We start from the raw sequence: 27,340 nt of genomic DNA, 5'->3' as shown, positions 1-27,340 counted from the left end.
AGCATGAATGTGTCTGCTAGGTGGATTTATTTTAAATTATAAGACGTCATAGGGGAGGGAAAATGCCTGTATTGGACAAGTGATGTTGAAGGTGAATTGCTGGGCAGAAGCATATGTTTAAAAGGTTAAAGGGTGTTTTCAGACTTTTTTGTTTGTTTGTTTTAAATTCCTAATCATTTTGTCAAAAAAAAAAAAAAGAGGAAAAACACACACACATCTTTGTACATTTTGCAACAGAGAAACAAAGCAGTGCAGCCTTGTGAACAGCTTTGAGGGGATTTATGAAAACAATGGGCGTCTGGGAGTACTGAGAGGTCAGGAGAAACATGTTTGACGTATATCAGCTCATGACTTTGGTAACTGGAGTAAATAAGCAGATTTAGACTTTAAAGTCACAGAACAGAAAAAAAATAAGGCACATTGAGACTGAGACATCGAGTATTTTACAAGGAGCTTTCCTCACAAGTCTGGAGGAAGATTTTTCTTTTTTTCTTTTTTTGCCTCCTGTCAGTCCTCCACAGCACCACGGGCCCCACCATCTTCATAATTAGGAGAAACAGGGAGAAAACATCTCATCACAGACCAGTAAACCCATTCAGTTAACTTTGCAGGATTGAAAGATGTTGCAATCAAAGACAATTAAGATCAGTCTACTGATGCATTCATCATTTGGGAGAGAGATGCCAGTCACTGTATGATTATCCCTGAAACATGGCCAACTCGTGGATGAGCAATAACCGGCCATTGCTGTGGAAATGATGCGGTTATGCAATTACCTGAGAGTCGGTTTCGGTGAGATGATTCTGTATGTGGGACTATAGGCCGTCTAGTAGATCAAGTGAATCGAGTGTGACGATGATTCATATTTCTGCTGTGTGAACATCAGCTAACACTGGCAACACTTCACATCGGGCTTTGGGGGCTACAGGCATGAGTCAGTGTGTAGGTGTTAAAGCGGATTACATGCCAGCTCAAGTTGATTTACATGAAGAAAGTAAATAAGAAGGAAGAGAAAATATGATCCACATCAAATATGGCAGCAGTCATTCAACTAGATAACTATTTTTACTGCAATTTAAAAGCAGGGATTTCCCTTAAGGATCAATTTATGTAATAAGAAAAAGCTCGCTGACACATTTTAATGCAGAGTTGCTCATTTTGAAGTGCTCAGTGAAGCTTAAATCTTGCATTATTTACATTCCCAGTAAAAGATGAACAAATGCTGATGAACAGAGCAGATGTTGTGGGTAGAACTGACTGTTGTGCCAAAACTTGCTGTACTAAAACGTTGTTTCAGACATCATAGTCCATTTTTAATGTAAAATAAAAAGAAAAACAGGAAAACACAACAACAACAAAAAGACAATCATCAGTGATGATTAAGCAAATGTTCCAATGTTTCCAGAAGTAGGAGGAATATCTTGTGTTACCTAAAGTAGATACAGTTAAGAATATTATGACCACATTTTCAGAATTAATTAATCAGCACCTAAATTTTTGCATAGAATTTCTAAGCATGGCATGAAAGGTCATCACAAACATTTGGTTTGCACTTATTTGTCTTGGAAGCTTGAGCAAGATCCTGAATGCATCATTATATGCCACCTGAAGCTTTTTACTGCAAGTGCATGTGCTGTATATAGTGGAGCACATCGGGCTCTAAAAGGAGCTATTGTGGATGCCAGCTTCACATGTTTGTGCATGCAGTGTCGCTGCACGTCGTCATCATCTACAGAAAGAGATCGTTACTGATGATGCGACACGGATATCTAAGAGAGGAACCGTGGTACTGCGTGAGGTGTGTGGTAGGTGTGACAGATGAGTTCGAGGTGGGGTTGGACATACATCAGGGATCTATTCTGAGCCCCTTCTTGTTTGCAGCGGTGATGGACAGGTTGGCAGATGAGGTCAGGCAGGAGTCTCCGTGGACTATGATTTTTACTGATGACATTGTGATATGTAGTGAGAGTAGAGAGCAGGTGGATGAGAGCCTGGGGAGGTGGAGGTATGAATTTGCAAGATAAGAGAAATGAAGGTCAGCAGAAGCAAGACAGAATACGAGTGTGAATGAGAGAGAGACAGGTAGAAAAGGTGAAGATGTAAGGAGCAGAGGTAGTGAAGGTGGCAATGGCAAGAACCCAGGAGATGGAGCTGGAGGTAGCAGAGAAGAAGCACATAAATATAGTTTAGTTTTTGTCTGTTATATTTTTTAAACAACCCCCTTCAGATCGTATATGCACAAATCGCTGTCGTGTTTATTTTTAGAACCCAGCTGACTGTCTGTGGTTGATTTATATTCTTGAAGCCCATCTGAACAAATTTGGGCTAAAATCTTTGACAGTACTGAATCCAGAGAAATTGGCATATGCTATTCTATTTTACCAGTTTTGTATTTGACTATAGGCACATGTAGAATAGTTAACATGGAGTAAGGCAGGAGGATGTGCACTAAAAATCCACCAAAGGAAGTAAAACTGAGATTGTTCTGCTGGCAAACTTGAGATATTCCTTCAGGTGCACATGCTTTGCTAGTTGCCAGTTTCTCAACAGCACAGCACACTTTATCTGGCCTTATACTACCCTCATTGTAAAAACATCATCATCATCATCAAACACATCACTTGCATATGAACTGATATCACAATTTGGAAAGGCATCCATACATGCATAGATACAGATCTGTAGATACATATTATCATAGAGCTGTAATCAGTTCAAAACCAGCTGTAAATGTTACATAATGGCCCAGGAAGCTAAAATAATCAAAGAATTTCAGAAGCATTTATCAAGAGGAGACATCTGTCATACCAGAGGACCGCTGTTTGTTGTTCTCTCAAGACTTCAATCATCTGAGAAAGCTTTTACAAAACAAGTTTGTAGAGTGTCCCCTCTTCTACACATGCAAACACATACTTGGGCCACCTGCCCATCCTTCAAAGACCCTGTATTGCAGACAGTGCTCTGCACGACAGAGAAATGTCCATTGCATTATTCCTCTCTGCAGGAGGAATTCCCTGAAGGACAGTCTGTTTTTTTTCCAGGAGGGAGCTGAAACACTGAGGCCCAAACAGGGAACAGGGTCCGTGTGCAAGACTGACGGCAGCAAACATTAGCAGAGGGGGGGATCAAAAATGTGCCTTTCAAATTACCAATACATGATACCAATAAAATTTAACAAATATTTTTTGCTCTTTCCAAATATTTTTTCTTTTAATATTATGATTTAAAAAGAGATGCAGATAGAAATTCTGATGTCACAGAGACTTTGCTATTGTGTGTAATAAGTTAATTTCTTAACTTATTACACACAATCCAGCTGCATGTTTGAGAGAATCATTTTAATGACCAAAAGCCTGTGGCACAGCCAGTGAAAATGAAAGGCTCAGAAGGATGTTTGTTGGGGTGAGTCCCAGAAAATCTTCTGCTGGGATGATCTTTGTGTGATTGAATACCTCATTTCATTAACTTGTTAAACTCCTCAATCGATTGTATCTGCACAACATATTCACCCATTAGCAATCATCAACACAATGCAGTCATAATATTTGTACAAAATGAATATAACAGATAAAAGCTAAAAGAAGAAGAAGTTACTTTTTCTTAGTTAATAACACTCAGACTCAATATAATATTGTGACGACCCACTGCACCCTGCCTTCCTTTTGGCTCGTGTGTGTCTTGTTTGCAGGCATTGGAGAGGCGGGGTTCCCGTCTACAATCAGTGACACTGGCAGCACCTGGGCCAGCGTGTCAGGACTCTATATAAAAAGCCTTTAGGGCATAGTTTAGGTTGGCTCTGAGACACCAGGTTGGACTCTGGCTGCGTTAGGTTTGGTTTTTTGCTTTTGACACTATTACACGCATCATCTTCCACTCATCCATTCCTTCACACACCACTGTTTGATTTTGACAGTAGGGTTTCTTTTCTGTTTTATTTGTTTTAAAATAATAAAGCAGCTTGGAACACATTCCTAACCATGTCTGGGGTTTTCTTTGTCATGACCGTACGGCCCGGTTCGTGACAATATCTAAAGAGAGGTTATCAAATCCATTTTGGGGGAAAAATCCAAAACATTCCCAAGGAAACAAATAATATGAAATAACACATTTTATGAATGCTGCCAAATAAATGTATTAGCTTATTCTAAGCTATTGTGTGGATTAGTGGATTCCTCAGATATTGAATTCAGTTGTGCTTTGTTTGGACAGCTGGCCTGGACACTTGAACAACTTGCCTGCATGAGACGAGCGTGTTAGCAGTGTGGGTTCTTCTGTTTGAAAGTCATTTGTTCTGAGTGTAGTCTTAGATGTCTTTCCTTTTAGATCCCCGAGGAAAGGAACAAAAACACTTCTGCCGTAGACAAACATGACAATGTACAGCATGTCCTGGGGATCTGTGTGACTTTCCCAACAACCCACCTGACAACATGGCACACAAAGCTTTCCTGTTTAAACTGACAACTCTGTTTTTTCACAGCATTGTTTATTACACACACACACGCACATATATAAACAGCAAAGTCTAATGCACCGAATTAAATGGTCAAAATGAGTGCCATGCTTTGTTCTCTCGCCAAATCCCACTGACTGACCAGTTCACTATAGCTCTGTTTGCAGTTCTCAATAGTTTTTTGCAACTCAGTCAACAAATGGTAAACATATTTATTATTAATATTTAATATTATAAATGATTTTTGCTACTTCAAAAAGCAGGTCATAAGCATTCAGTTCTTCCACACTGCAACAAACAGAGACCTAGGCTTGAATTATGGACTGTCATTTTTGTAAACTAAATAAAAGCATCCATTTTCTAGCCAGGGGCTGAAGCCTGACCCATCTGTCAATGTGCAGAAAGTGGAGTACACCCTGGACCAATCTGCTGAAGGGCAAAAACAAGGAGGCAACTATTCATCCCTATGATCAATTCGGAGTCTCAAACTAATCTAACCCCGTGCATTTCTTTAGACATTGGGAGGAAGCCGAAGAACCCAGAGAAACCCCACAGAGACACAGGGAGAACAAACCCCACACAGAAAGGCCCAAGACTGGACCCCGCCCAGCCCAGGGCCTTCTTCCTGTGAGGTGACAGTGCTAACCAGTATGCCACCCTTGGATTAATAACATATCAGACAAACTTCAAAGAACTGGGCATATTCATAATAAAGCTTACTAATACAAAGATTTGACCTTACTGATGCAGAAAACTCTAAGAAATGTTTAATTTCCACTTACAGACTAAATCCCACAGGTACATAAAGTGAATAACTATTAATAATTTGGAGGATGACTTCTAGGTGGCTTGAAACTGGCAGAAATGGGAGAAAATGGCAGAAACACAGAGGTTGGAGAAATGTTTTCCTAATGCTGAAAAACTGTGAGTTAATAAAGTTATAGATTATATCAGGGGTGTCAAACATAGAGAAGAGGCGCCTCTTCTCTATGTTTGACACCTATCCAATGTGCATGGTTTGGAAACTGCAGAGAAAGAAGAAGCTGCAGTTGTGATCTTCATTTATTTTATTTATTTACTTTTTATTCCTTGAAGGCTTGCAAAGTTCATTCATGGACATTCATGTTGGTTTAATTAGTGAAATTTGATTTATTTCCCCTCATAAATATGAATGAATAGCTGAATTATAGAAGGATAAATATGTATAGCTGATTGAAGGATGGTTTCCAATTTATTCAACAGAGAAGCTCATTAATACAAATAGTTTTCCTAATAAGGTGATATTTGTCTTAATAGAGATTAAATTCAATGATTAACTCTATTAATTTTACTTTTCTGGCATTTTTTTTTCCACCAGTAAAGCTTTACACAACATCAGATCACTCCTAGAGAAGGTCTTTGCTCAGGCTGCACTCGTAAGCTTAGACTGGTTGCCAGAAATGTTTAGCCTGCATTAATACGTCTCTTGGGGTGTTTGTGAATGGACAAGTTGTTGATTCAGTGTAGTATTTTTTGCAAGCTGAGGTTTCACTGTGATAAGATCTCAATCACTTCTCAATGCAAGCCCCTGTGCTCCAGACACTACAGCCTCAGGGGACGACTGCTACACTCAGCAATTGAACAAATATTGACACCCTTACTACACATGCACATAACTTTTGCTCGTGGTGCAACATGCAGTCAACACTGGAGCATCTGTCAGCTAGAGCAAACACTGTAAACCACTAAAACGACGATAGCATCTGTGGGGACTTGGAACACAATCGGTTCAATTCTTGTTTGCTGACAACAAACAAACTGCCTCAAAGCATTCTGAAAGCATTACCCGCTTACAACAAATTATAATATGACAATTTAGGCAAAATAAACAAGCTTCATTCTGCAAAATAATAAAAAAAAAAATCTCATGCGAGAGCTCCAAAGTTTAGGCTATATCTGTTTGTTTGCAGTCTAACAGCCACAGTTTTTAAGATATCATGTTCAAATTTTGTGTGATGGTAGATAACAATAAGAGCTTGAGCTGATTTCACTGTGGTGAACATCGGGTCACAGTCAAGGTCACACAGAATGTCAAAGTCAGTAAAAACTTCTGTTACTCACAATTTTTTATGGGCCGCCTTCAAACTTCATAACAATATACTAGGCCGTAGGGGGGCATGAGTACCTAGGCTGGCTAACCATTGTTCGTGTGTGTGTGTGTATTAACACATAACTTGTGTTTGTGGTCCAGTTAAACCCAAATCAGATTATAGAGTCACATTATGAGGACGTGACTTCTTCATCATAAAACCTCAAATGTAAATCTTTATATTTTACTATTAAATGTTAAATCTAGGTTTAAAGGAAGGCTCTGGGGCTTCGGTTACAGCTAAGGTTAGAACTATTTTTTATTTTACTATAAAGAATATTGCAGCACAGTTTAGGTTTACAAGATTACCAGAAGATTTCTAGAACTAAGTCCTCTGGACAGATCTGGACATAATTAATGCACAGTTCCATATCTGATCAAAATCAAGCACAAACACCTCATAGCAACTGTCAGCACGGTGATGGAGGCGGGGGGTGATTTGGGCTTTTTTTGTAGCCACTGGACATGGGCATGTCTCTGTCCCTAAGTCAATACAAACGTCTCTGTATTTTAGGGTCAGATGTGAGGCAATCTGTCTGACAGCTAAAGCTTGGCTGAAAGTGGGTCATTCAACGGAACAATGAGCCCAAGTACAGACGAAACTCTACAGCAGATTGACTGAAAAAGGAAAGAATCAAGGTGTTGTAATGGAATAGTCAAAAAATAGTCAAAGTTCAAACCTCAAGCCGACTGAAATGTTGGTACAGGATCTTAAGAGAGCTGTGCATGAGCAAATGCCCACAAATCTTACATTTCAAGGAAAGAGGGCCGAACCCCAGATTCTTCCACAACAATGTAAGCCTGAGATAGGGCCTGATACAGTCATAGTAATAATTAATAAACATAATTTTAATAAACACGAGCACAAAAGAGAAGAAGACATCCCTCAATGAGTTGAAACATTAACTTGTAATTTATTCCTGCATACACAATTTTTGTCATCCGTATTGTGTCACTTTGAAAAAAATTCAGGAGGCGCCCCTGCACGAGCTTAAAATTATTTATGTCGCTTGGGAGATGAGATATGCCAGCCTTATCCTCACAATTTTATTGAGCACAAATGTGGCGACTGACTGTGTTATGCAAAACAGCTTAGTCAACTGACACAGATTCTGGTAAGCTGAGCCAAAGACATGCTGAAAACTGAGTAGGCATTCACAAGTGTCCCTGTGAGACGGTGAGCACGGTTTGCTCTGCGCTGCAGTATTAATCAGCAGGGAGATCAGTGCTGTCATTCTGCTACTACAGGGTCACTTAATCTGCACTTTTTGGCTGTCAGTCAAGAGGAAACCTGGGAAGATTTGGCATCTTCCCTTTTTGTGCCACATGGTATGACACATGGAATCATCATTGTAGGGATCGTGGAAGAGGATTTAAATTTTGCCTCTAGCTGCACCATTGTGACCGCTGCATTACGAACCAACACCATCTTAATCCTCCTCTCCCATCCCACCCCGTGAACAGCAGTATGCTGAGGACAACCTCCATGTTACTGCTGAGGCAGACGTTGCTATAAACAGATATATAACTACAATTACTGCATTTCACACCAATTTCAAGTTTTCTTTTTCTGGTTGCTTAATTTATGAATGAATGAAGGAGTTGGCTCTAAAACTGATGCTGACCCCTAGTGATGGGAATGAAAGGGAAGCTTTGTGCAACAGAGCCATCTGCACAGCACATGTAAAACAGCAGTATGGTCTTCCTGTGGATTTTGATGTGGTGAATCCAAATGGTAAATGGCCTGTATTTGTATAGCGCTTTTACTAGTCCCGCCAAAGCGCTTTACACACCCAGTCATCCACCCATTCACACACACATTCACACACTGGTGGAGGCAGCTACAGTTGTAGCCACAGCTGCCCTGGGGCAGACTGACAGAAGCGAGGCTGCCATATCGCGCCATCGGCCCTTCTGGCCAACACCAGTAGGCGGTAGGTGAAGTGTCTTGCCCAAGGACACAACGACCGAGACTGTCCGAGCCGGGCTCGAACCGGCAACCTTCCGATCACAAGGCGAACACCCAACTGCAAATACACATAGATGATTAGTTACTGTTTCCATGATTTTTGATATCACATCTAGGTATATTATTTTAGTAGTACAGTACAAGTAGTAGTACAATTAATAATAACACGGAAGCTTGTTTTTTTCCCCAACTTTTTATGGTCATGTTTGTGCCCTAAAGAGCATGCTTTACTTTACGTTACAGATTTCCTGCTGCTATAAAGGTCAAATCAAGAATTAAAGATGGACAGACATTAAGTCAGTCTGGAAATGACATTTACAAATTGAGGAACAGTTTCTGAATGAACACTTCCACTTTTGACTCATTGACTTTTGATCTTAGAACAGATTTGCCGGTATCATGAAAACGAGACACAACCTTTTTAAATTTTAGCATCTCATAAAGTCTCTACTACTTAATCTAATTCTGAAGCACTTTGGCTGTGGACAAAAGCTGATAAGCCACTGCTTGATGATACCCAGAGAAAATCCCAGCGTAGGAATTCAAGACATGAAACACTTTTTATCATTACAGAAGAAACACAAAGTAGCACACATCCGTTGTGGTGGAAGAGCAGCCTGTCTTTAGGAATTTTTTTTTCTTCCTGTAAATATTAGACATTTACTGAGCCAAACGCACGTAGCAAAGCATCCTGTGAAGTATTTTAAAAAGACTGGCAAGAAGAGCAAGAGCAGGTGAAACCTGCCAGCCATAAGCCCCTCCAGGAAAGAGGATATTAAGGAAGCCAAAGAGAGTCTGGCAGAAATAATTGGCAAACTGTCCAGCGGTGGTTCAGAGAAATTCACAAGAGCCAGGGATCTGTTTAATACATCCAAGCTGACACTTTTATGGTCTCTTCTCATGTTTATAGGAACGCAGATTGATGTTTTTTTATAGAAATGTTGAGATTTTTTTAGGACGGTGTTACCTTGTGAATCACAGAGAGGATTGTAGAAATAAAAGATGAACTTTGCACAACAGGAAGATCACCATTTGTCTTGTATATACTTTGACAGCTCAATAAAGCCCCAATGCATCCAACTCCTACATAAATTCTTGACCATGCAGGGATTTACAACACACAGTTAAAAATAAAAGTGCAGTAGCTGATGTTAAAGTGGTAAAATTAACTCCAAATCGACTAAGAGTCTGTGTCTAGCATTTAGATCTGAGCATAGTAATTGTCAAATCAATGTGGGACTAATAGGTGAGAGGAGCTGACTACACCACTGCAGATGCAAACATGACAAGAATAACCCTCATTGATCAGGAGAAAAAAGAAAAATCACACAAGAGCTTGTGCAGGTTTATTTAATCACACTGACTCTTAGAGGTTCTCACAAAACAAAGCTTCAGAGGTTCTACATCATTTTTATGTACAAACAATATACAAAATGTATATGTGAAGTGCACTGAAAACAAACAAATCTAGCTTTAAAAAGCTAAATTTTTCCTAAACGAACAAGACAAACTCCAGTTAAAAGTTTGTACAGGTGGAAAAATCTCCTGTATGTTATGTGTTCAAATCCTTTGTCCGCATGATAAAGATTTCAGAGCACAGCACAATCACCTTCCTCCACAGTTCACTCCATCTCTGTGAAGCGTGCAAACATGGCTTTACGCACAGCATCCTTGTAGGTGTCAGATGGTGAGAGTTCATATGAGCTTCCTTTAATGCCCAGACCGGTGCCTTTGGTCCTCAATGAAGCCTGTTAGGAAAAGCAAAGACGATTATAAGAGATGACATATTAGACACAGGTGCCCCTCAGGCAACAGTGCTAATTGCTATGTGGGCAGAAATTAGCACGTTGGCGCGCAGATTCCATCTGTTAAGAGGATCTGGCCAGCAGACAAGGGGTAGTTTGGAAGACAAAAAAAAAGTCTGCTCACCGAGATGGGAACGGTGATGCCTTGTTGGTGACGTCCCAGACCTTTGCCTTCCTGCCAGCCCATCGCTTGCAACATCTTGCTCCCGATATTATCACTTGTTAAACCGTCTTTAGTGGGCTGCTCAAAGTTTCTGATGATGGTGAATTACAGGTGTTAAAAAGGTCCAATTCACATAAAAATAATGAGAAAAAGGAGAAGATATTACTAAAAGTTTTCATAGACTGTTTGCTGTGAGATTAAACTCCTCCCACTTACACTGTTGGGCTTGGTGCTTTGTAAAATTTCTTTTTAGGTGCAGGAGGTTCAGGAATACCATACTTCTCCCTTCTTTCTGCAGCTCTATCTCTGTATTTCAGCTGTTAAAAATCACAAGAAAACTTATGTTCTCATTCAAATTTCTTTCTTTTTTCTTTTTTTTTTTAAATAACAAGAGACAGAAAGATGACATTGTGATGCAAAATACCTCAGCCTCCTTCCTCTCCAGCTCTTCCAGCTCCATTTCTGAAAGCTTAGCTCTTCTTTCAATTTCCAAGTTTTTCTAAAAGAATTAAAAGTAATTTCATGGGCGAAACGCGAGAACAAAATAATCACTGGCACGAATAAATGCAACCTCCATTTCCTGTGAGGTACAGCATGTGAGCTCCATTTTGCTTTGAACAGATGGCGCAGCCCAGAATATTCATAACTGCTTGCACATTAAACACCCGCTGTTTGCCATCCTCACCTTGTGTAGGTCAGAGAGCTGCTGGTGACGCAGCAGAGCGTCTTTGGTGGGGAACTGCCGCCGACACAGCAGACATACCATCCTCTTCCAGTCGGTCATTTTCCCCTCCTCATCGGCTGCTCGGTCTGAGCCGTTGTCATCTGGGTCGCTATCCCCATTGTAGGCAGCGACCAAATCACTCTAACATGAAAACAGACAAAAGGAAAAGTGTTAAAGGATTTATTTTTACTAATAAACAGGAGAAATAGCTGCAAAGTTACAACAAACCTTAGACGAAATCTCATCCTCAAGCTTGATTTGTTCAGTCATGAGGGACGGCATCTCAAAGCTTCCGATCTGCTGAAAGGAACCAAATGAAGCCCACGAGTAAAGACCCACAACATATATAATCTCATGATTAAAAGATATTCAGTGACTCGTGACGATAGAAGGAAAATGTACTTTCTAAATATAATATTCCAAATCAGTGTGCTTCTCCAGTTAGAACCTACCCGTACACCACTGCACTGATCCAAAGCACATCATATTTATTCTTAATAGTTACTGTTACACTACCTTCTTCTCGAAGAGGAAGAAACCTGCATCTGCAGCAGCTGACTCTTTTCTGTCTTCATCCTTAAAAGATCCTAACCCTTGGGCAGTACTCTTAATGCTTTCTTTTTGCTTATTTAAGCTTTTTGCCCAACGCTCCATGTCCTTTGCAATCTGCAATTTAATAATGCCAAAAACATTATTTCAAAGACGACCTAACAGCTATTAACAGGATCAACATCTTGAGAGCAGCACTTACCTGTTGTGCGGACTTGTTTTTGGGCTTTTCTTTCTTCTCTTTGGCCTCTTTACCGCCTGTGGTTAAAGAGGTGGCTGCAGAGCTCGCTGTGGACACTTGTTCTGTGTTTGTGCCGGATTCACTCAGTGCAGGGATGTACGCCTGCTTCTCGTTGTCCCAGTAAAGGTACTGCTGAGTCTCTGAGTTGTAGTAGTACTATTGATGACAAGCAGAAGACAAAAAAATGTGAACAGTGTATTTAAAATAAATACATATGCTGCATGGCATGGGTTCTGCACATGCAATAAGATCAAGTGCACATACTTGGCTGCCAGGATCATAGTACAGGCCAGTCTGTGGATCGTAATAGTAACCTGAAGACTCATCGTATTGGTACATGGAGGTGTCAGGAACAGCTACAAATAAAAAAACAAAACAAAAACATTGAAATAGAAGCAGATATGAAGCAAAACCTTTTTGCTATCTTCAGTTTTATCATCATCATCATCTCTATCACTCACACACAGAGGAGTATTTCTGCAGCCAACTCCTCTCACCTGTTGTGTTAGCAGTCGATCCGGCACAGATCGTTGCTGCAACAGTGGAAGATGCTGGTGTTGTGAGTGATGTGGTGCAAACACTAGCAGCCTGTTGGGCTGCAACAGCTAGTGGATGTGTCTGAGAGGTAGGAGAGGGGGGAAAAAACCCTGATGAACATTTGGATTCAACACAGACAGAAATCACATTCGAGTAGCATTTTTTCACCCCAAAGACGCCACATTAATACACTTCCTACCTGAACAGCAGGCTGACTGATTATGATGGGGTGGTAGACCTGAGCTGCCTGGGATAGGACCACAGCTGTAGATGCGGGGATCACAGACGCCATTCCTGGAGCCGCTGGGGAGAGTGATGATGAAGTCAAGAATCTCAACCTCGGAATAAAAACACCCCAAATTTTTGCGAGTGATTCCTTGTTTACCTCCAAGCAATCCATCTCCAATGACAGGAACCAGTCCTTCAGGCTGCTGTGGCCACATGTTTGCATAACTCTCTGGAAAAGCGATCTGATCTGAAGTTGCACCTGAGCTTTGCTGCAACTGAAAAGACAAAACAGATATGTGACGTCAGAAACAAAATAAAGCAACCCAAAGTAGAGCAACTGCATCAGCATAATGCAAATAAATTAGTTAAGTCAATAAATCCTTTCCTGGATTTTGATGTTAGGCTCCACTAATCAAGTATTGTTTTAATTGACAATAAGATATAAGAGTCCATGTAATTTTAATCAGTTCTTAATATCGACAATATCACTGATTTGTAGCTTTTTGGTCCATTTCTTTAAATCCCTCAAGCCATAGAAGCTCACGTTTTCTACTTAGACATGGTACAGTCTATGGTACCTGACTGGATGACCACTGAGCAGCAGCAATGGCTGTGCTGGCAACAGAGAGAGCGCTGGCTCTGATCCCCTCAGGCGGCACTGAGTCTCTGGGAAAAGAATTATGTGTAAATTAAATACAAGCTAATGCACAATGAAAATAAGACCGATTTGTATTTTATTATATTCTAGGATCTCAAAAGGTATGTACAGTATATGATGAATATATGACGAATATAAAACAGGCTGTCTAAATATATGTTATGTATGTGCGGAATTACACACTTTCTAGCACTTTTGGCAAAATCCACGCCGACAGTTTTCCCATCCAGTTTCAGAGGTGGCTGAAGGCTCTGGAGAATGGTGAGCAGCTGAGAAGCCTCCTGTAGAAAGACATAAAGCCACACTGTCTCGACACCTCCGCTAGAAACACACCAACGTACACTATAAAGTCATACTGACTGCTGAAAAATAAAGCTACGCACCAGTGGGGATGAGAGCTGGACAAAGGCGAAGCCTCGGTTCTGTCCCGTTTGCTTGTCTTTGATGAGGCGGACGTTGTTGGTGGACAGGTTGGCGTGCGGTGCCAGCAAGTTCAAAATTCCATCAACAGTAGAGAGAGAGGCAATGTTCCTCAAAATGATCGCTGTGAACAAAAAGAAAAGTCATCAATAAATGTCTCTATGGGAACGTGCAATTTTTCAGTAGACCAAAAGGAAAATCAAGAATATATATATTAAAAATGCTCTTAAAGGCATCAAAATTCATAAAAACTACACGCAGACATTATTTCATTTATGAAATGTGACATAACTTTGTTTACTGCCTTATTGCTTCTGTATTTATTTGCCACAGTATTCATTTAGCTATTTTAATGTCTTCCCCATTCTTTAATATCTAATTATATTACTACATATTTATTACTTGATAGTATTACTTTCAGAAAGATCAGCTAAGCGCTTCAGTTTTTCAGTAATCTCCCAACTAAAAGCAGGCGTTTGCTCCTGACACTGATCAGCAAAAAGCTGACCTCATGACATCACACTCATTCGCATGAAAAAAGCAGAAGTTGCCCCAAAAAAGTGGAAATTAATTACTATTAATTTAAAAAGAAATACAGAGAATACATAAAACATGATTATTAAATAAAATCTAATAACATAAAGATGATTACATTTATACCAAATACATTTTTTGTTTTGCACCCTTTCTGTCATCGATGAAAAACAAAACAAAAACACTTACTGTCTCCACTGTATTCTCCTGGCTGTTGGCACTCGACATTTAAACCATTTACACCAGTAGAGTCACCTACAAAGAGCAATGCCAAAAAACATCAGGCAGGATATATAATGAACTGCTCGTTCTCACAGAGAGACAAAAAACTCATCTTAAGGGGGAAAACTCACCAACTTTTGACGCGCCACACCTGAAACACTTCAGCCTCTTCCGAAAATTGTACAGACCACACTGCAACAACCATCGATTGTGTATTTTTGTTACAATAAGCAAAAAGAAAAAAAGAGTAATATTGTGGGATAAGTTCAAAGATAACACTCACAGCATTGCAAAGCCAGTTTTCAAACTTCTGTTTCCTGTTGCTGTAATGCACTGCGATGGTTTTCCCCTGGATCACCAACTTGTTCTGTGAAATAAAATAAAGACAAACAAACAACAGTTACACCAAAATACGACACGTCTGAGCCAAAGAGGCAAGTGCTGAGATCCCGGTGCTACCCCACCCAATGAGTGAGAGCAGAGGGAACAGGAAAGAGTGGCTAGGTTTTAACTTGTTGCTTAGATGGGGGCGTCTCAAGGACAAAAAAAAGGAGCAGAGACGGGAAGAGAAGTTCAGAGAATGAGGGATTGAGTTCAAAAAGAGATTTCTAAGTGTTTGGGACCGGAGTGCTGCCAGCCCGTCCACATCTCACTCCAGTGTTCGGATAATAAATGGAGATGAGAAACTATCAAAGTGACAGAGCTGGAGCAGAATGTGCAAAAAACCCCGGGGCAGTTGGTACTAAACAAGTCCACTTGCTAACAGGAAGCAAACTCTCCCTCTTTTGTAAGCTTTAAGAGAATAAACCAAACAAATGTGCATTTTTACAGTGGTGTTCACAGAAAACAAAAATTCAATAATGCTGCTATGAAGTATCACCAGATGTGTGATATCTGAAATACTACATCTCAGATATCACAGATCTATGATCAAGATTTTTTGGCTAAATACAAACAAATTGGGCTTTTTGTAAAGTGCCATCATTACTGTACTGGTTAATTTGGGTTCTAATCTCCAAGAATATTTCTAGACTTGGTGATTGTTGAAGCAACCTGATTGGTCTCCATCCATCGGGTAGAATCTTGCAAGTGATAAAACTCCACGAAGGCGAAACCTCGGCTTATACCTAGAGACAGCATTCAAATATAGACGGGAGGCGTGTTAGTCAGAATGCTTTGGTGCAAAATTCAAAGTTACAATGGGCTTGCACGGCGGCGGGGATGTTTACAACATCATGATGGTAGAATTTACATACCCTTAACTTCTTACCTGTCCATGTCATCAAATCAGAATTTCTATACGACACAAAGAACCCTACAACAATATTTAATTTTCTTTTTCCAGGGGTTATAATAAAATAGGAAAGATGGGTTTAAAGATCAAGCGCGGAAAGGAACGAGGAACGTTCCTCTGAAGAGTATCGCTCACCTGTCCTTTTCTTCATCAAACGTATGTCCACAGGCTGTGGTCCCTGTAGCTGCTCCAGAGCTGTACGCATCTGCAAAACAGAAGCAGACGTGAGACTCATCAGAACACAGATCTTCTTCCTACTTACTGTTTCCTTACTTAAAACCATCTTTCTGGAAACTGGTTGTGAACCATGAGGTACATGTTCCCAATTTAGAATAACCAGTTAACCTAAGCCCAATAACTGTATGTCTTTGGACTGTGGGAGTAAAAAGTACCTGAAGTACCCATAAAGAACCCACGCAGACTCATCATGAAAATGAATATCATGGTAATTTTGGGCTTTTAAATATTTTTTGGACTCTCCTTTTTCCAGGGTCCCAACCAATGAATTTAAATAAATTTTAGCAATTCTGCCAAGAAAATCGGTCAAAAATTCAGTTGGAATTATAACAGAAGCTTGTTGATGGCTTTCAGAAGTGTCTGGTGGAAGTGACATCTAGTGTAAATCTAAAAGAAATTCAAACTTGTGCACCAAAGTCGTGTATAAAGTTATTCAAAATGTGTGCTTTACAATCATTCCACCCTGAATGTTATCGGCTCAGCCCAGCATATCCTATCACAATCCAACATCATACAGACTTTTTTACTAATGAGCAGGTAGTTTACAGACTTACTAATGTCTGCGTTGGGAATGTGTGTTCTCACTTTCGCCTGTGTCAAGTGATGCCTGGTAAAGTTTAGGGCAGTTTTTAATCTATTATTTGATACATTGTTGACATATTTGACACATTGTTGTACTTACCAATAAGACACTATTTTTTTTTCTTTTTCCCAGTGTATATTAATTATGACAGATGTCAATCCCCCTCTCCAAAATGCTCAGATTAACACCTGGATAATTCCATATAGGGAAGGGAAAGATGGCAAGGTGCACAGTTGTACACACACACACAAAGGTCGTGAAGTGTTGCTGATTTCTGTGCCAAAGTTTTACACCCATCCTGTGACAGTTTACAGCTTTGAACTTCTTGCAAGAGATTACTTACAACTCGTGAAAAAGTTATATGATATACAGTTTGGTGTGTTTTTTCCTTTAAAAAGCATGAATGCCACTGAATGGTGAACTGTGAGCTTACATCGTCTTCCGTGACGTGGACAGGGAGCCCCCTCAGCATAATCGTTTTGCTCTCCTCCTCCTGCTCCATTTTGTAGTCCTGCTCTGGATAGTCACCATCATATTCATCATCAGATCTGCTGCTGCTGCGTCGTTTTCGGCTCCTCTGTAAGAGAAAAAATATATATAATAATGTGATGTTTAACTTCAAAGACAACAAATTCAGTATCACTCTGATCAAGACGTACTTCAAGCTGCAAAGGAATTCTTCTCCACTTACCTCTGGGCTGTCTTGGTCCCTGCGTTCATCACAATAGTCTTTGTACCTATCGTGGACCCAGCGTCGATCATAATCCTTTTCCACATCTCTGCTTCGTTTTCCATAGCACTCTGGATCGTGTTTGCGCATATCAGAACCATATCTTCCTGTACGTTCACTACGACTAATCCTGCAAAAGCACCAGAGACTTAAATATATGAGCACATGTTCAACGTGTTCCTGAACATCACAAGGATTATGCAGACTTCACCTTCTATCAGTTCCCATGGTTTAGTACAGCACAAGCGTTTGTGGACAATTCTGTGGAAAGATTTGGGGTGGAAAAAAATATTATTAGTACTAAGTGTTACTAACCATTTCAATCAATGTTTCGTGCAATGGTGTTCTTTACCTCTAACAGATCATGGTTCAGTGAGGATATATTACTGGTTTTTCCCATTTAAAAAAAAGGAATATTAAAACTTTTTGTAATGTACATATAACCTACATAAAAATAATATCATTTTTCATGACTATGATTTTTTTTCCCCAATTAATTATACATTTTGATTTTTTCCCCATAGAGTGTAACAACAGTTGTTAGCTTGTCTCTCTCATTTATCAAATCACATTCTGGTGAAAATATGAAGTCTCCAGAGACACTGTGGACCAAATATATGCCACTGCGTTACACAGACTGTGGATGGAGTTTGCTCACGGGAACAGAAACGTTTGCCGTCAAAAGATATAACACAACCCTCATTCTCGCACTTTACATATGCGGTCAATAGGCTAGATAGTTTGTGTGTGTCTGTTTGACATAAAATATGTCTCACAATTGCAAAGAAACACATAGTATTTGATACGTCTAACCACTTTAACGTTCACTTGTAACATAATAAAACAAACGTGTAATATGTTCATTACACGTATTACAGCTAAGCAGAAGTAGTTTCATATTTAAAAAATATATTAGTAATTATTCCACTGTAAAATGGGTCAATTGACCAGCAACATAAGAGGATTAAGTAACTGGCGTTACGTAACATGAGTTGAGCTACGCTAAAGATGAAAGGCAGCCAGAGATGTCACAGGCCTGATCTTACTCATAACTGCAGAAACACAAAGCACATAATATGGAGATTAACTGAGGACATTAATTGTGGAATTATATAAAACAGGCTGATTTTGTACCTTGCTTACAGGCGCTAACACAGCAAGGTCACTTTAGGGCTCGCTGTATGCTTGTTTGATACGTCTCATGGATGCTGTAGCAAAACGTAAGCTTTGTATAAATAAATAACCGGAAGCAGATATAAAATGCAGTTTTTGTCAGTTTTACATACCGTTTTAATAAATCACCCCCCTACACACGATGACAGCCTGATACTCAAAACCTTTCTAGAAGCTTTTCCACTTGTTCCGGTCTGTAGCGACAAGAGTCTTCTTCGTTTTGACTTCACCTTTTAAGAGCATTAAAAAGCATTTAAGTGAGCATTACCGCCACCTACTGGTTATGATCCTTTACAACAAGGTGTCCCTTAATGCGGTGCATTAAAATAGTAAAATCGGTTTCTTTTTTTGTTTGTTTGGGTTTTTTTGTTTTTTGTTTTTTGCATATTTTGCATACTTACATGTTTCAAATCAGCAAAAAACAAACAAACAAACAAACAAACAAAAAAAGAATCTGACAAACCAGAGTAAATACAAAATACAGTTTTTAATTGATGATTTCATTTAATGACAATGCAGGAAAAAAAACAGACATTCTACTTCAGGATTTTCTGGTAGAATTCATGGCTTCATAAATTACACCAAGTTGGCCTGAAGCAGCAAAGCAGCCCCTGACCAGCAAACTACCACCACAAAGTTTGACTGCTGGTACGATGTCCGATGTCCTTTTTATAAAATGCTCTATGATAGGATGTAACATGACTTAAACCTTCTTTTGTCTCATCAGTCTACAAAATATTTCCCTAGATGTCTGGGGAATCATCAAAATGGATTTGGAAAATGTGAGGTGAGCCTTTGTGTTCTTTTTGGTCAGCAGTGGTTTTCTTCTTGGAACTCTCCTGTGGATGTCGTTTTTATGCAGTCTCTCTGTTATTGTTTAATTATGAACACTAACTTTACACTGAACTTACTATTTATCATTAGGCCAGGTAGACTTGGGTAACCCCTTTGCTTAAATTAACAAAATCCCAGTTTAAAGACTGAATTTTGTAATTACTCTGGTTTTATTTTTGTCTACTATTAACATTTCTTTGATGATCTGACACATTTCAATGTGACAAATATGAAAAAAAGGAAAGAAAAAGATGAATTGAGGGACAGTGCAAATACTGTTTCACAGCACTGTACAATTGCAAGTTGTCATTGAAGACATGAAAAACATGAAACAGGAAAATCCGAAAGACATATGTTAAGCCTTAAATAATGTAATAATGTAATATAGTAAATAAAAAGGTTAACCATAACCTTTCGGATGTGGTGAAGGATGACATGCAGAGGGTTGGTGTGACAAAGAAGAAAAAGCAAAATGCAATGCGTACATCCCCGCGAGGTGGCGCTGCAGTCCCAGTGATTGCGACGCGGATGAGCTGCAGAAGCAGAAAATCTTCCTCATTCCCAGAGCCAACGCAGAGCAGTGGTCACAGTAGTGGATGCGAACCGTTAGAAATTATATAAGTTATTTAACTACCTCACACGGTGCATGGGGTGTGTCTGTCGCCGCTGGGGAACACACTAGGAGCGGCGGTTGCTGTGCTGAGACCACTGGCCAGCTCTCATCTACAGTGACCCATACATCCAGAAGCAGGTAGCCACCCGGCTAATGTTAACATTAGCACTCCGCTAGCGTCAGCTTTCTTAATCCACATAGCAGTTTTATTAAATAAAAATGTTGACGCTTTCAACATATAGTTACCACACAGCGAAGATGAACTCAAATGGTGTCGTTTAACTGGATTTTCTTAGCTCAGTGTCAGTCGCTAATGTCACGGGCGCTGGCTAGCTAACCGGAGGACCTGACAGCCCATCCCTCTAGCGTCAGTCTCAGCCCGACTTCAGCTTCTCTTTTATTTATTACAAAAAAAAGCATGCTGGTGTCTTCGGTTAAGCAGCTAGACTTGTTTTCTGTTTGCCGTTCTTATTTTGCTTTGTTGTTGTTATTATTATTTATTTAATTATTTATTTTTCCTGTCAGGTAACCAGACAGAATGGCTGAGCCGGAGCTTCTGCTGGACTCCAATATTAGACTTTGGGTGGTGTTGCCCATTGTCTTCATCACTTTTCTGGTTGGGGTTATACGGCATTATGTATCTATTCTCCTTCAAAGTGACAAAAAGCTGACATTAGAACAAGTTTCTGACAGGTGCGTCATACATCATATCTAATTATAAACCGAATCACAAGGAGGAAAAACAATGCTGAGCTCATATGTGTGACTTTTTCTTCAAATCCAGCCAGGTACTTATTCGGAGCAGAATTCTCAGAGAAAATGGAAAATACATTCCCAAACAGGTAGGCTGCCTAAAGTGAGTTGCAAAGTTGAGTGAGAACTCAAATGTATTTGTTTTCTTGTATGTGCTTTGACTATATCAGTGATTATTTCTGTGTGTTTTAGTCCTTTTTGATGAGGAAGTTCTACTTCAATAACCAAGAAGACGGATTCTTCAAGAAGACCAAGAGAAAGGTTGTCCCACCCTCTCCAATGACAGGTGAGACTTTTTTCTTTTCTTTCTTTCTTTTCTTTTTTTTTTTTTTAAATAAAGAGCAAGCTGTGAAATTGTAACAACTAATTTCTAAAATAAAAAGTGGTTGTTTAGTATGTGGCTGAAAGACATGGGACACAGCAGTGTTTTCACAAATCTTTTTAATAACAGATTCTCAGAATTTCCACTTAAAGCTACGGCTGAGTCCTGGTAAAATAATTCATAAAGAGTCTTGGCTGATTACACAACTCCTTAGGTGGAAAGTGAGTTAGGAAGAAGGTTAAGAGTTTCTGAGGCAGAGGAGGAGAAAGTGCTGGAGCAAACCAGAACAGCACAATACAAATTTTTTTCTTGTATTATTATTATTATTATTATTATTATTATTATTATTATTATTATTATTATTACAGTCCCAATCAAAAGTTTAAGACCACTTGATAGCAGCCTGTTTCAGTTAAGCATTGTTTTCAGTTTTGCATGCTCAAAAAATGTTTAGTCTCACTCCCATTTCTTGCATGTTGAAGCTCTACTTGGAACCTTGCTAAGATCCAACCATACAAAATGTTTTGGGTTTTTTTGCCTTACACATGGTCTTAAATTTTTTGATCGGGACTCTATTGTTGTTATTATTATTATTTGTTTATTTATTTTTATTATTTTTATTATTAGTATTAGCATCAGATGGGCAGTTTAGCTTAATTGTCCATCCCTGCTTTCAAGGTTCAAACATGACATCGAGGAGAGCCAGTAAAAGCATACTGAATGTACAAAGCTGTCATACCAATATTTAAAGTGTGTTGATTGATTCATAACATCAGATGATGTGGCTGCACAGAGCATTACTACTTTTCTTGTAATGTAATGCAGTTATGGTAACATATTATCAGTGATTACATAACCGCAGAGCTCATTGGTGTGTTTTTGTGTGTCATCCAGTATTGAAAGAACACAACAAAGAGGAAGGAGAAGTATGAATGAAAATGTTGACCTAATGAAACGCTGCGGGTCAGATCCTGCACATTTGTGGTTGATCTCTTTAGAAGTAGCTCAAATCTCTAATCTAGTTCAATAATGCCATCGTTTTTAGGTGTGATCAATACAAAGATATGGAAAATGCAACAATGCAGTGGTGATGACTCAATTCTGTGCAGCCTTCATCAGCGGGGTGATCACACAAATAGCAAGAGGGTCAACTGAATGTCCTCACTGAAATAACGTTTTTTTAGACCCTTTTTAATCAGGCCCTGTGAGAGTTTTACTAAGTCACTATTAAACTGGGAGACGGTACTAACATTTTTTCTTGGCCAAGTGGGGAGGTCTCAGAAGATTCTCGGCTCAGGTGCATAGTAAAAAGTCAAATAAAATTTTATTGTTATTGAGATAAATGTAAAATATAAACCCCCAAAAAGTCTGTTTTCAGATGGCTGAAATGTGACCATGCAAAGTGTTGTCTCATAGTGTTAAACCAATCTGCATGAAAAACAAAGCACAGCCTAGAGCAGGACTCTTCAGCAGACTGACTGGGGATTTATGCAAACCCCTCTGAAACCCTACAGCACAACTTAAAATGCACTTCCCTGGAACTGTAACTACACAACACATCCACACAGCCCACAACTATTATGCTTGGCTCGTTCTGCACCGTCGATTCCTCCTGTACATTAACTTTTTCCACTGCATATTTTTTGAATTTAACAGTGAGGCAATAACAATCATCATCTAATTATAAAGAGAAGTTACCAGTACAATAGCATCAGTATAAGGACTCCCACATGTCAGCAAATTCCTGGAGGGGGAGAGTGCTGAAACTATCAGGATTGATATGGGGGAATGTACAAAGAAGTGGAAAGACTAGAGGGACAAATAGGTTTGGCTCAGGGAAAAACTAAAACCTGGTTACCAGAAAGCATTTTCTTTTTTTCTGTTGACTTGGGACTAGGGATGGGTATCGTTTAGGTTTTATCCGATACCGGTGCCAAACCGGTACTTTTGAAACGGTGCCGGTGCTTAAACGGTGCTTAAAGAATGGAGAACACAAAATTGGTCCAAAAACCTCTCATGTTCAGCTGTTTTTTTGTAAAAAGATAACAATGTTAGCCTTTTCTGCAGCTATGGGGCATATATGGTATCACTCTTGGCTGGAAGCAGTGCTTAAACAATGGAAAAAACACAAACTTTGTCCAAAAACCTCTCATGTTTAACTGTTTTCCACTTTTTCTTTGGTCATTTTAGCCTTTTTGGCCAGGGTGAAGGGAGTATCTGCCATCAAACAAGAAGACAGCCGCATGTAGCTATGATGATGTTTGCTAGTTCACCTTACATGCATTAATGTAATAACGTGGTTAGCCTACTCAACGTAAATTACACACGAACAACATTAAGCTACTCACGCAGAGAAGAACGGCTGCTGCTGCATCATCATCCGTCATCATTTCTGCTACACTGGCAGGGCTAGGGGCCAGGACTCTCCTCTTCGTGTTTTTGGGGGATGTTGCTAACTCCGGGTCCGATAACAGGCAACCCACCCGCAGTAGATGTGCTCGGTGTGAGGTCTCGCAGCAAGCTATCAAATACGGCGCATTTCTCGGCTTTTAAAAAAAACGCTATGCGTCGCCAGGTGTTTCATCGGATTTGAGGTGTTACCTCCTTTGACAGTATCACAGTATCAGCTTAAAGCACTTGTTGCAGGCTGCTGAGTTTGCATATTTTGCTGTGAAGTACAGCCAGACTTTTGACCGCTTCGCCTTGGGCATTTTTAATCTGTAGCTCTGCTCTAAAAGAACGTACGTACCTGGCCCCGCCTACTATCCTCGGAAACGTAAAATGATTGGCTAGAATCTAAAGTGTATCACAGCTCAGGAAAAAAAAGCACCGAAATAAAGCACCGAAATGTGCGCTGCTTTTCGGTCTGGTTACTACCGTTTATGTCAGAACCGGTGCCATCAGGCACCGGATACCGGTACCCATCCCTACTTGGGACTGCATGTAAAACACCAGGACACGACCACACTGTAGTTAACACATAACCACACACAAGGATAAATGTCGGCAACTTACGTAGGTGACGTCATAGACTCTACAAAGGTTCCCCACAGAAGTCTACATCAGCCTTAGTTCTAGAGTACATGGTACCAGCATACATACTGCAGGTTGGCCAACCAGCAACTTAACACCTTGACACCTGTCTCTACATCAAGAGTGAAGCTGGATCTCCTACCAATGTGCAAAAAGTATTTATGAATATCTTTTCAGCTATCTGGCGTTTAAAGTTTTTTCTTTACCCATAAAATGTTCACAGATCCGAGCATGCTGACAGATATGATGAAGGGCAACGTAACCAACGTGCTTCCCATGATCCTCATCGGTGGCTGGATCAACTGGACTTTTTCAGGATTTGTAACAAGTAATTTATCTCCCTGACCCACACAAAAGCAAGTTTGCCTTTGTCAAGATATCATTTAAATGGAAATTACATGCCGGTGTTCTGCTTGTGCTTCCTTCACACAGCTAAGGTTCCCTTCCCTCTCACGCTGCGCTTTAAGCCCATGCTGCAACAAGGAATAGAGTTGCTCTCATTGGATGCTTCTTGGTAATAAAGCAAGATACTTGGACTCATACTGCACCCCTGATTATTTATTGATATGAAAATGCTTAAGCTAGTGTGTGATGACATTGTGATTTGTTTGCTCGTGTGTATTATGCAGGGTGAGCTCAGCATCCTGGTATTTCCTGAATGTGTTTGGACTTCGAAGCATGTACTCTTTAATCCTAGGCCAAGATAACGGTAAGTGGAGTCTTTCACAAAGTTGAAATTGGTTTAAATGTTAAAATGGATAATTAGATTACATCATGTGACTTTAGTGAAAATGCCCACATACTGATTGTGTTTGCTTTGTGACTGAATGCCCGCAGGCGCAGACCAGTCGAGGATCATGCAGGAGCAGATGAGCGGTGCTGCCATGGCCATGCCTGCAGATACAAATAAAGCTTTCAAAGTATTTATGTCTATAATTAGTTGAATTAACTACAGAGGGGTTGGGGTTGGTGGCATGGGGCTTTGGGAATTTCATGTGCTGTTTGTTTTTGATTTTTAGGCTGAGTGGGAGGCACTGGAACTGACTGACCATCAGTGGGCGCTTGAGAATGTAGAGGATGATCTGATGAGCCGGGAGTTGGACTTTGATGGCATGTTCAGCAAGGAGCTGCCAAGCGGAATCTTCTGAAGGCCTAATCACTTCCTTTTTGGAGAATCCAATTTGAAATTTGATTATTTCAGGGATTTGTTTTGGGGGTTTTTTTTTTTGGTTTTTTTTATCTGAAACCACAAAACTGGGACAAATCCCTTCATATGCAAAGTTTACATCGTGTAATTTGTTGTGGTGGTCTTTTCACTTGTATCTACCTTCCATTCCTGTCCTTAAATGAACTGAAATGAACACAAATACACTGGTTCTACTGCTGCCTCATGCATAATAGGGAGCCCTGCTTTGTTATTTCAAAGAAAGAAGGGGCTGTTCTAGAGAAATTACGTGATGGTTTTTTTTTTGTTTTTGTTTTTTAATGTGTTCTTGTTGGCTTGAAACTGAATGCAATCATAATGCCATTAAGTAATAGAATCTGAACTGCCTAGAGCTTCTTTTTCCTAATGTCGTGCACAGCTAGATTAGCTGTCTTCATTTTCTGTGTCATTTAAAAACAAAATAGTACATAAAACAGTTTTACAGGTCAAAATGATCTATATTTAATAATGCTTTAACCATCCATCATTGCTCATATTTTAGATTGCAGATAGAAGCAGGTCCAGAACAGGTTAGGTTTGTTTGTTTGTTTGTTTTGTGGCAGGGGAAATGTTGAGTTTTGTCATCGAGATATTGTTTTTGAAGTATGTAGACTGTTTATTTTGTAATTAACTCCCTTGTGTTTTGTACAGTATAAAGTCTGTTTTGATTCAAAATAGTTGTATTTGTTTTCCATGTACACTAACACTTTTCAAATATGAAGAAAGTGTTTTTGTTTTGTGCTGGGTTTTTTCTTTTTTGTTTCTTTGAATAATAGCGTTCAGTGTAAGGGAAGAAAAAGCACTACAGCTGAATATTCAAATAATACACATGGCACATTCATCCTCAGTAAAAGATTTGAATAGATACCGTGGACATTAACATTACTCTTTTGTTGTCAGTTTTCCACAATACAGTGTCTGCTTCATTTACCTGGGTTAGGATGATTAGTAGTGAGGCAGTAAGTTGAATTTTTTTTAAATGGACAAAATGTCGCTTAAAAGTAAGTTGTTGTCTTTTAATTATACTGCAATCTTGTTTTAACAACCTGTCAGTCATGTTTACATTGCATAAAGAAATGCAGGCAAGTGAACAAATGAATTGAGGAACATGAAGGATGATCATGCTTGAACACAGGTGTAAAATGTAACGTAAGCATCCAATTATGCTCTGTGGAAAACAAAGGGGTCCGAAGTGTGCCAAGGAAATATTCCCTACACCATCAACACCAGCCTGAACTGTTGATATAAGGCAGGATGGATGTAGTCAAAATGGCACAAAAGAAGAAAAAGTGACTTGAAAGAGGCTTCAGTCACAAAGCCTGCTCAACTGGGCAGTGTCGCAGTAAGAACTGTGACCAAAGTGAAATCTGGATTTCGATCTATAGAAAAGACAAGCGATTAGAGCTGTGAAAAGGCTACATTCATGACCATGTCCCTTAGGGAAAAAAGTGCAGTGTCTATGAATGGAGTCATTTGATCTCATCACCATGAGCCTTCTGCTTGACCATTTTTGATTGCATGGTACAAAGACTGGGTATATAATGGTGGCTATGAAATATTAACTTCATATATAAAAAATACATTTCAAGATGTACTTTTCTCAAAAAAGAAAATCATCCATTGACCCTCTTCCAATGTTTTTTTCCACAATTTGAAATCTAAAGCAATGTTTGAACATGAATATCTCAAATACTACACAATAAATGGACTAGTTCTTATATAGCGCTTTTCTCCCCTATGTGAGGACCTAAAATGCTTTGTTCTTCACAAGCAGAGACTTATAATTGTGTCATTGTCTTCACAAATCCTTCTTTTTTCACAATTCCTTACACCTTGAGAAGATTCCACATTTCAGATGAACTGATCCCCACAGCACAATACTCCTACCACTGTGTTACATGGTGGAGATGGTGTTCTTTGGGTTGTACGCCTCTTA

At 39.6% G+C, this 27,340-nt stretch overlaps 2 protein-coding genes across 5 annotated transcripts; one reads left to right on the top strand and one right to left on the bottom strand.

Moving 5' to 3' along the window:
- Window positions 1-9,881: 9,881 nt before the first annotated feature.
- LOC102312779 (RNA-binding protein 5) lies at window positions 9,882-18,888 on the bottom strand. Of its 4 annotated transcripts, XM_042225648.1 has the most exons (26): window positions 18,759-18,888; window positions 18,607-18,680; window positions 18,460-18,524; window positions 17,684-17,733; window positions 17,434-17,602; window positions 17,176-17,319; window positions 16,058-16,127; window positions 15,682-15,755; window positions 14,912-14,995; window positions 14,760-14,820; window positions 14,596-14,661; window positions 13,836-13,996; window positions 13,636-13,733; window positions 13,373-13,460; window positions 12,952-13,069; window positions 12,766-12,869; window positions 12,527-12,647; window positions 12,294-12,385; window positions 11,991-12,185; window positions 11,756-11,905; window positions 11,468-11,539; window positions 11,201-11,380; window positions 10,940-11,014; window positions 10,732-10,832; window positions 10,477-10,606; window positions 9,882-10,295 (listed from the first exon to the last, which is right to left on the bottom strand). In XM_042225648.1, exons 4-26 carry the CDS (start codon window positions 17,698-17,700, stop codon window positions 10,170-10,172), a joined length of 2,496 nt encoding a protein of 831 aa, XP_042081582.1. In that variant the 5' UTR covers window positions 17,701-17,733; window positions 18,460-18,524; window positions 18,607-18,680; window positions 18,759-18,888; the 3' UTR covers window positions 9,882-10,169. The 4 variants fall into 4 exon arrangements, with proteins under 4 accessions (XP_042081582.1, XP_014195132.1, XP_005941167.1 ...); XM_014339646.2 differs by lacking the exon at window positions 18,460-18,524; XM_005941105.3 differs by lacking the exons at window positions 18,460-18,524; window positions 18,607-18,680 and having other exon boundaries at window positions 18,759-18,880.
- A 1,103-nt stretch (window positions 18,889-19,991) lies between these two features.
- On the top strand, window positions 19,992-26,079 carry emc3 (ER membrane protein complex subunit 3). Its single transcript, XM_005941104.3, has 9 exons — window positions 19,992-20,230; window positions 20,618-20,785; window positions 20,877-20,934; window positions 21,038-21,131; window positions 24,424-24,528; window positions 24,633-24,714; window positions 24,830-24,909; window positions 25,038-25,120; window positions 25,220-26,079. The coding sequence occupies exons 2-9, from the start codon at window positions 20,631-20,633 to the stop codon at window positions 25,346-25,348; spliced, it is 786 nt and encodes a 261-aa protein (XP_005941166.1). The 5' UTR covers window positions 19,992-20,230; window positions 20,618-20,630; the 3' UTR covers window positions 25,349-26,079.
- The last annotated feature ends 1,261 nt before the right edge of the window (window positions 26,080-27,340 follow it).

The sequence above is a fragment of the Haplochromis burtoni genome, unplaced genomic scaffold, assembly GCF_018398535.1.
Source record: "Haplochromis burtoni strain Fernald_Lab_line unplaced genomic scaffold, NCSU_Asbu1 Contig_177, whole genome shotgun sequence".
Lineage (NCBI taxonomy): Eukaryota > Metazoa > Chordata > Actinopteri > Cichliformes > Cichlidae > Haplochromis > Haplochromis burtoni.
Note: the sequence above shows the minus strand (reverse complement) of the source record. Positions and strands in the feature narration are given on the sequence as shown.

Excerpts from the sequence above, each read along its gene's own strand:
- LOC102312779 (XM_042225648.1), bottom strand. Across the intron at positions 17,320-17,433 it reads GGGACCAAGACAGCCCAGAG|AGGAGCCGAAAACGACGCAG; the intron begins GTAAGTGGAGAA and ends TTTCTCTTACAG. Across the intron at positions 14,821-14,911 it reads AAAACTGGCTTTGCAATGCT|TGTGGTCTGTACAATTTTCG; the intron begins GTGAGTGTTATC and ends TGGTTGTTGCAG.
- emc3 (XM_005941104.3), top strand. The coding sequence starts at position 20,631 with ATGGCTGAGCCGGAGCTTCTGCTGGACTCCAATATTAGACTTTGGGTG. Across the intron at positions 20,786-20,876 it reads TTAGAACAAGTTTCTGACAG|CCAGGTACTTATTCGGAGCA; the intron begins GTGCGTCATACA and ends CTTCAAATCCAG. Across the intron at positions 24,529-24,632 it reads TTTTTCAGGATTTGTAACAA|CTAAGGTTCCCTTCCCTCTC; the intron begins GTAATTTATCTC and ends TCCTTCACACAG.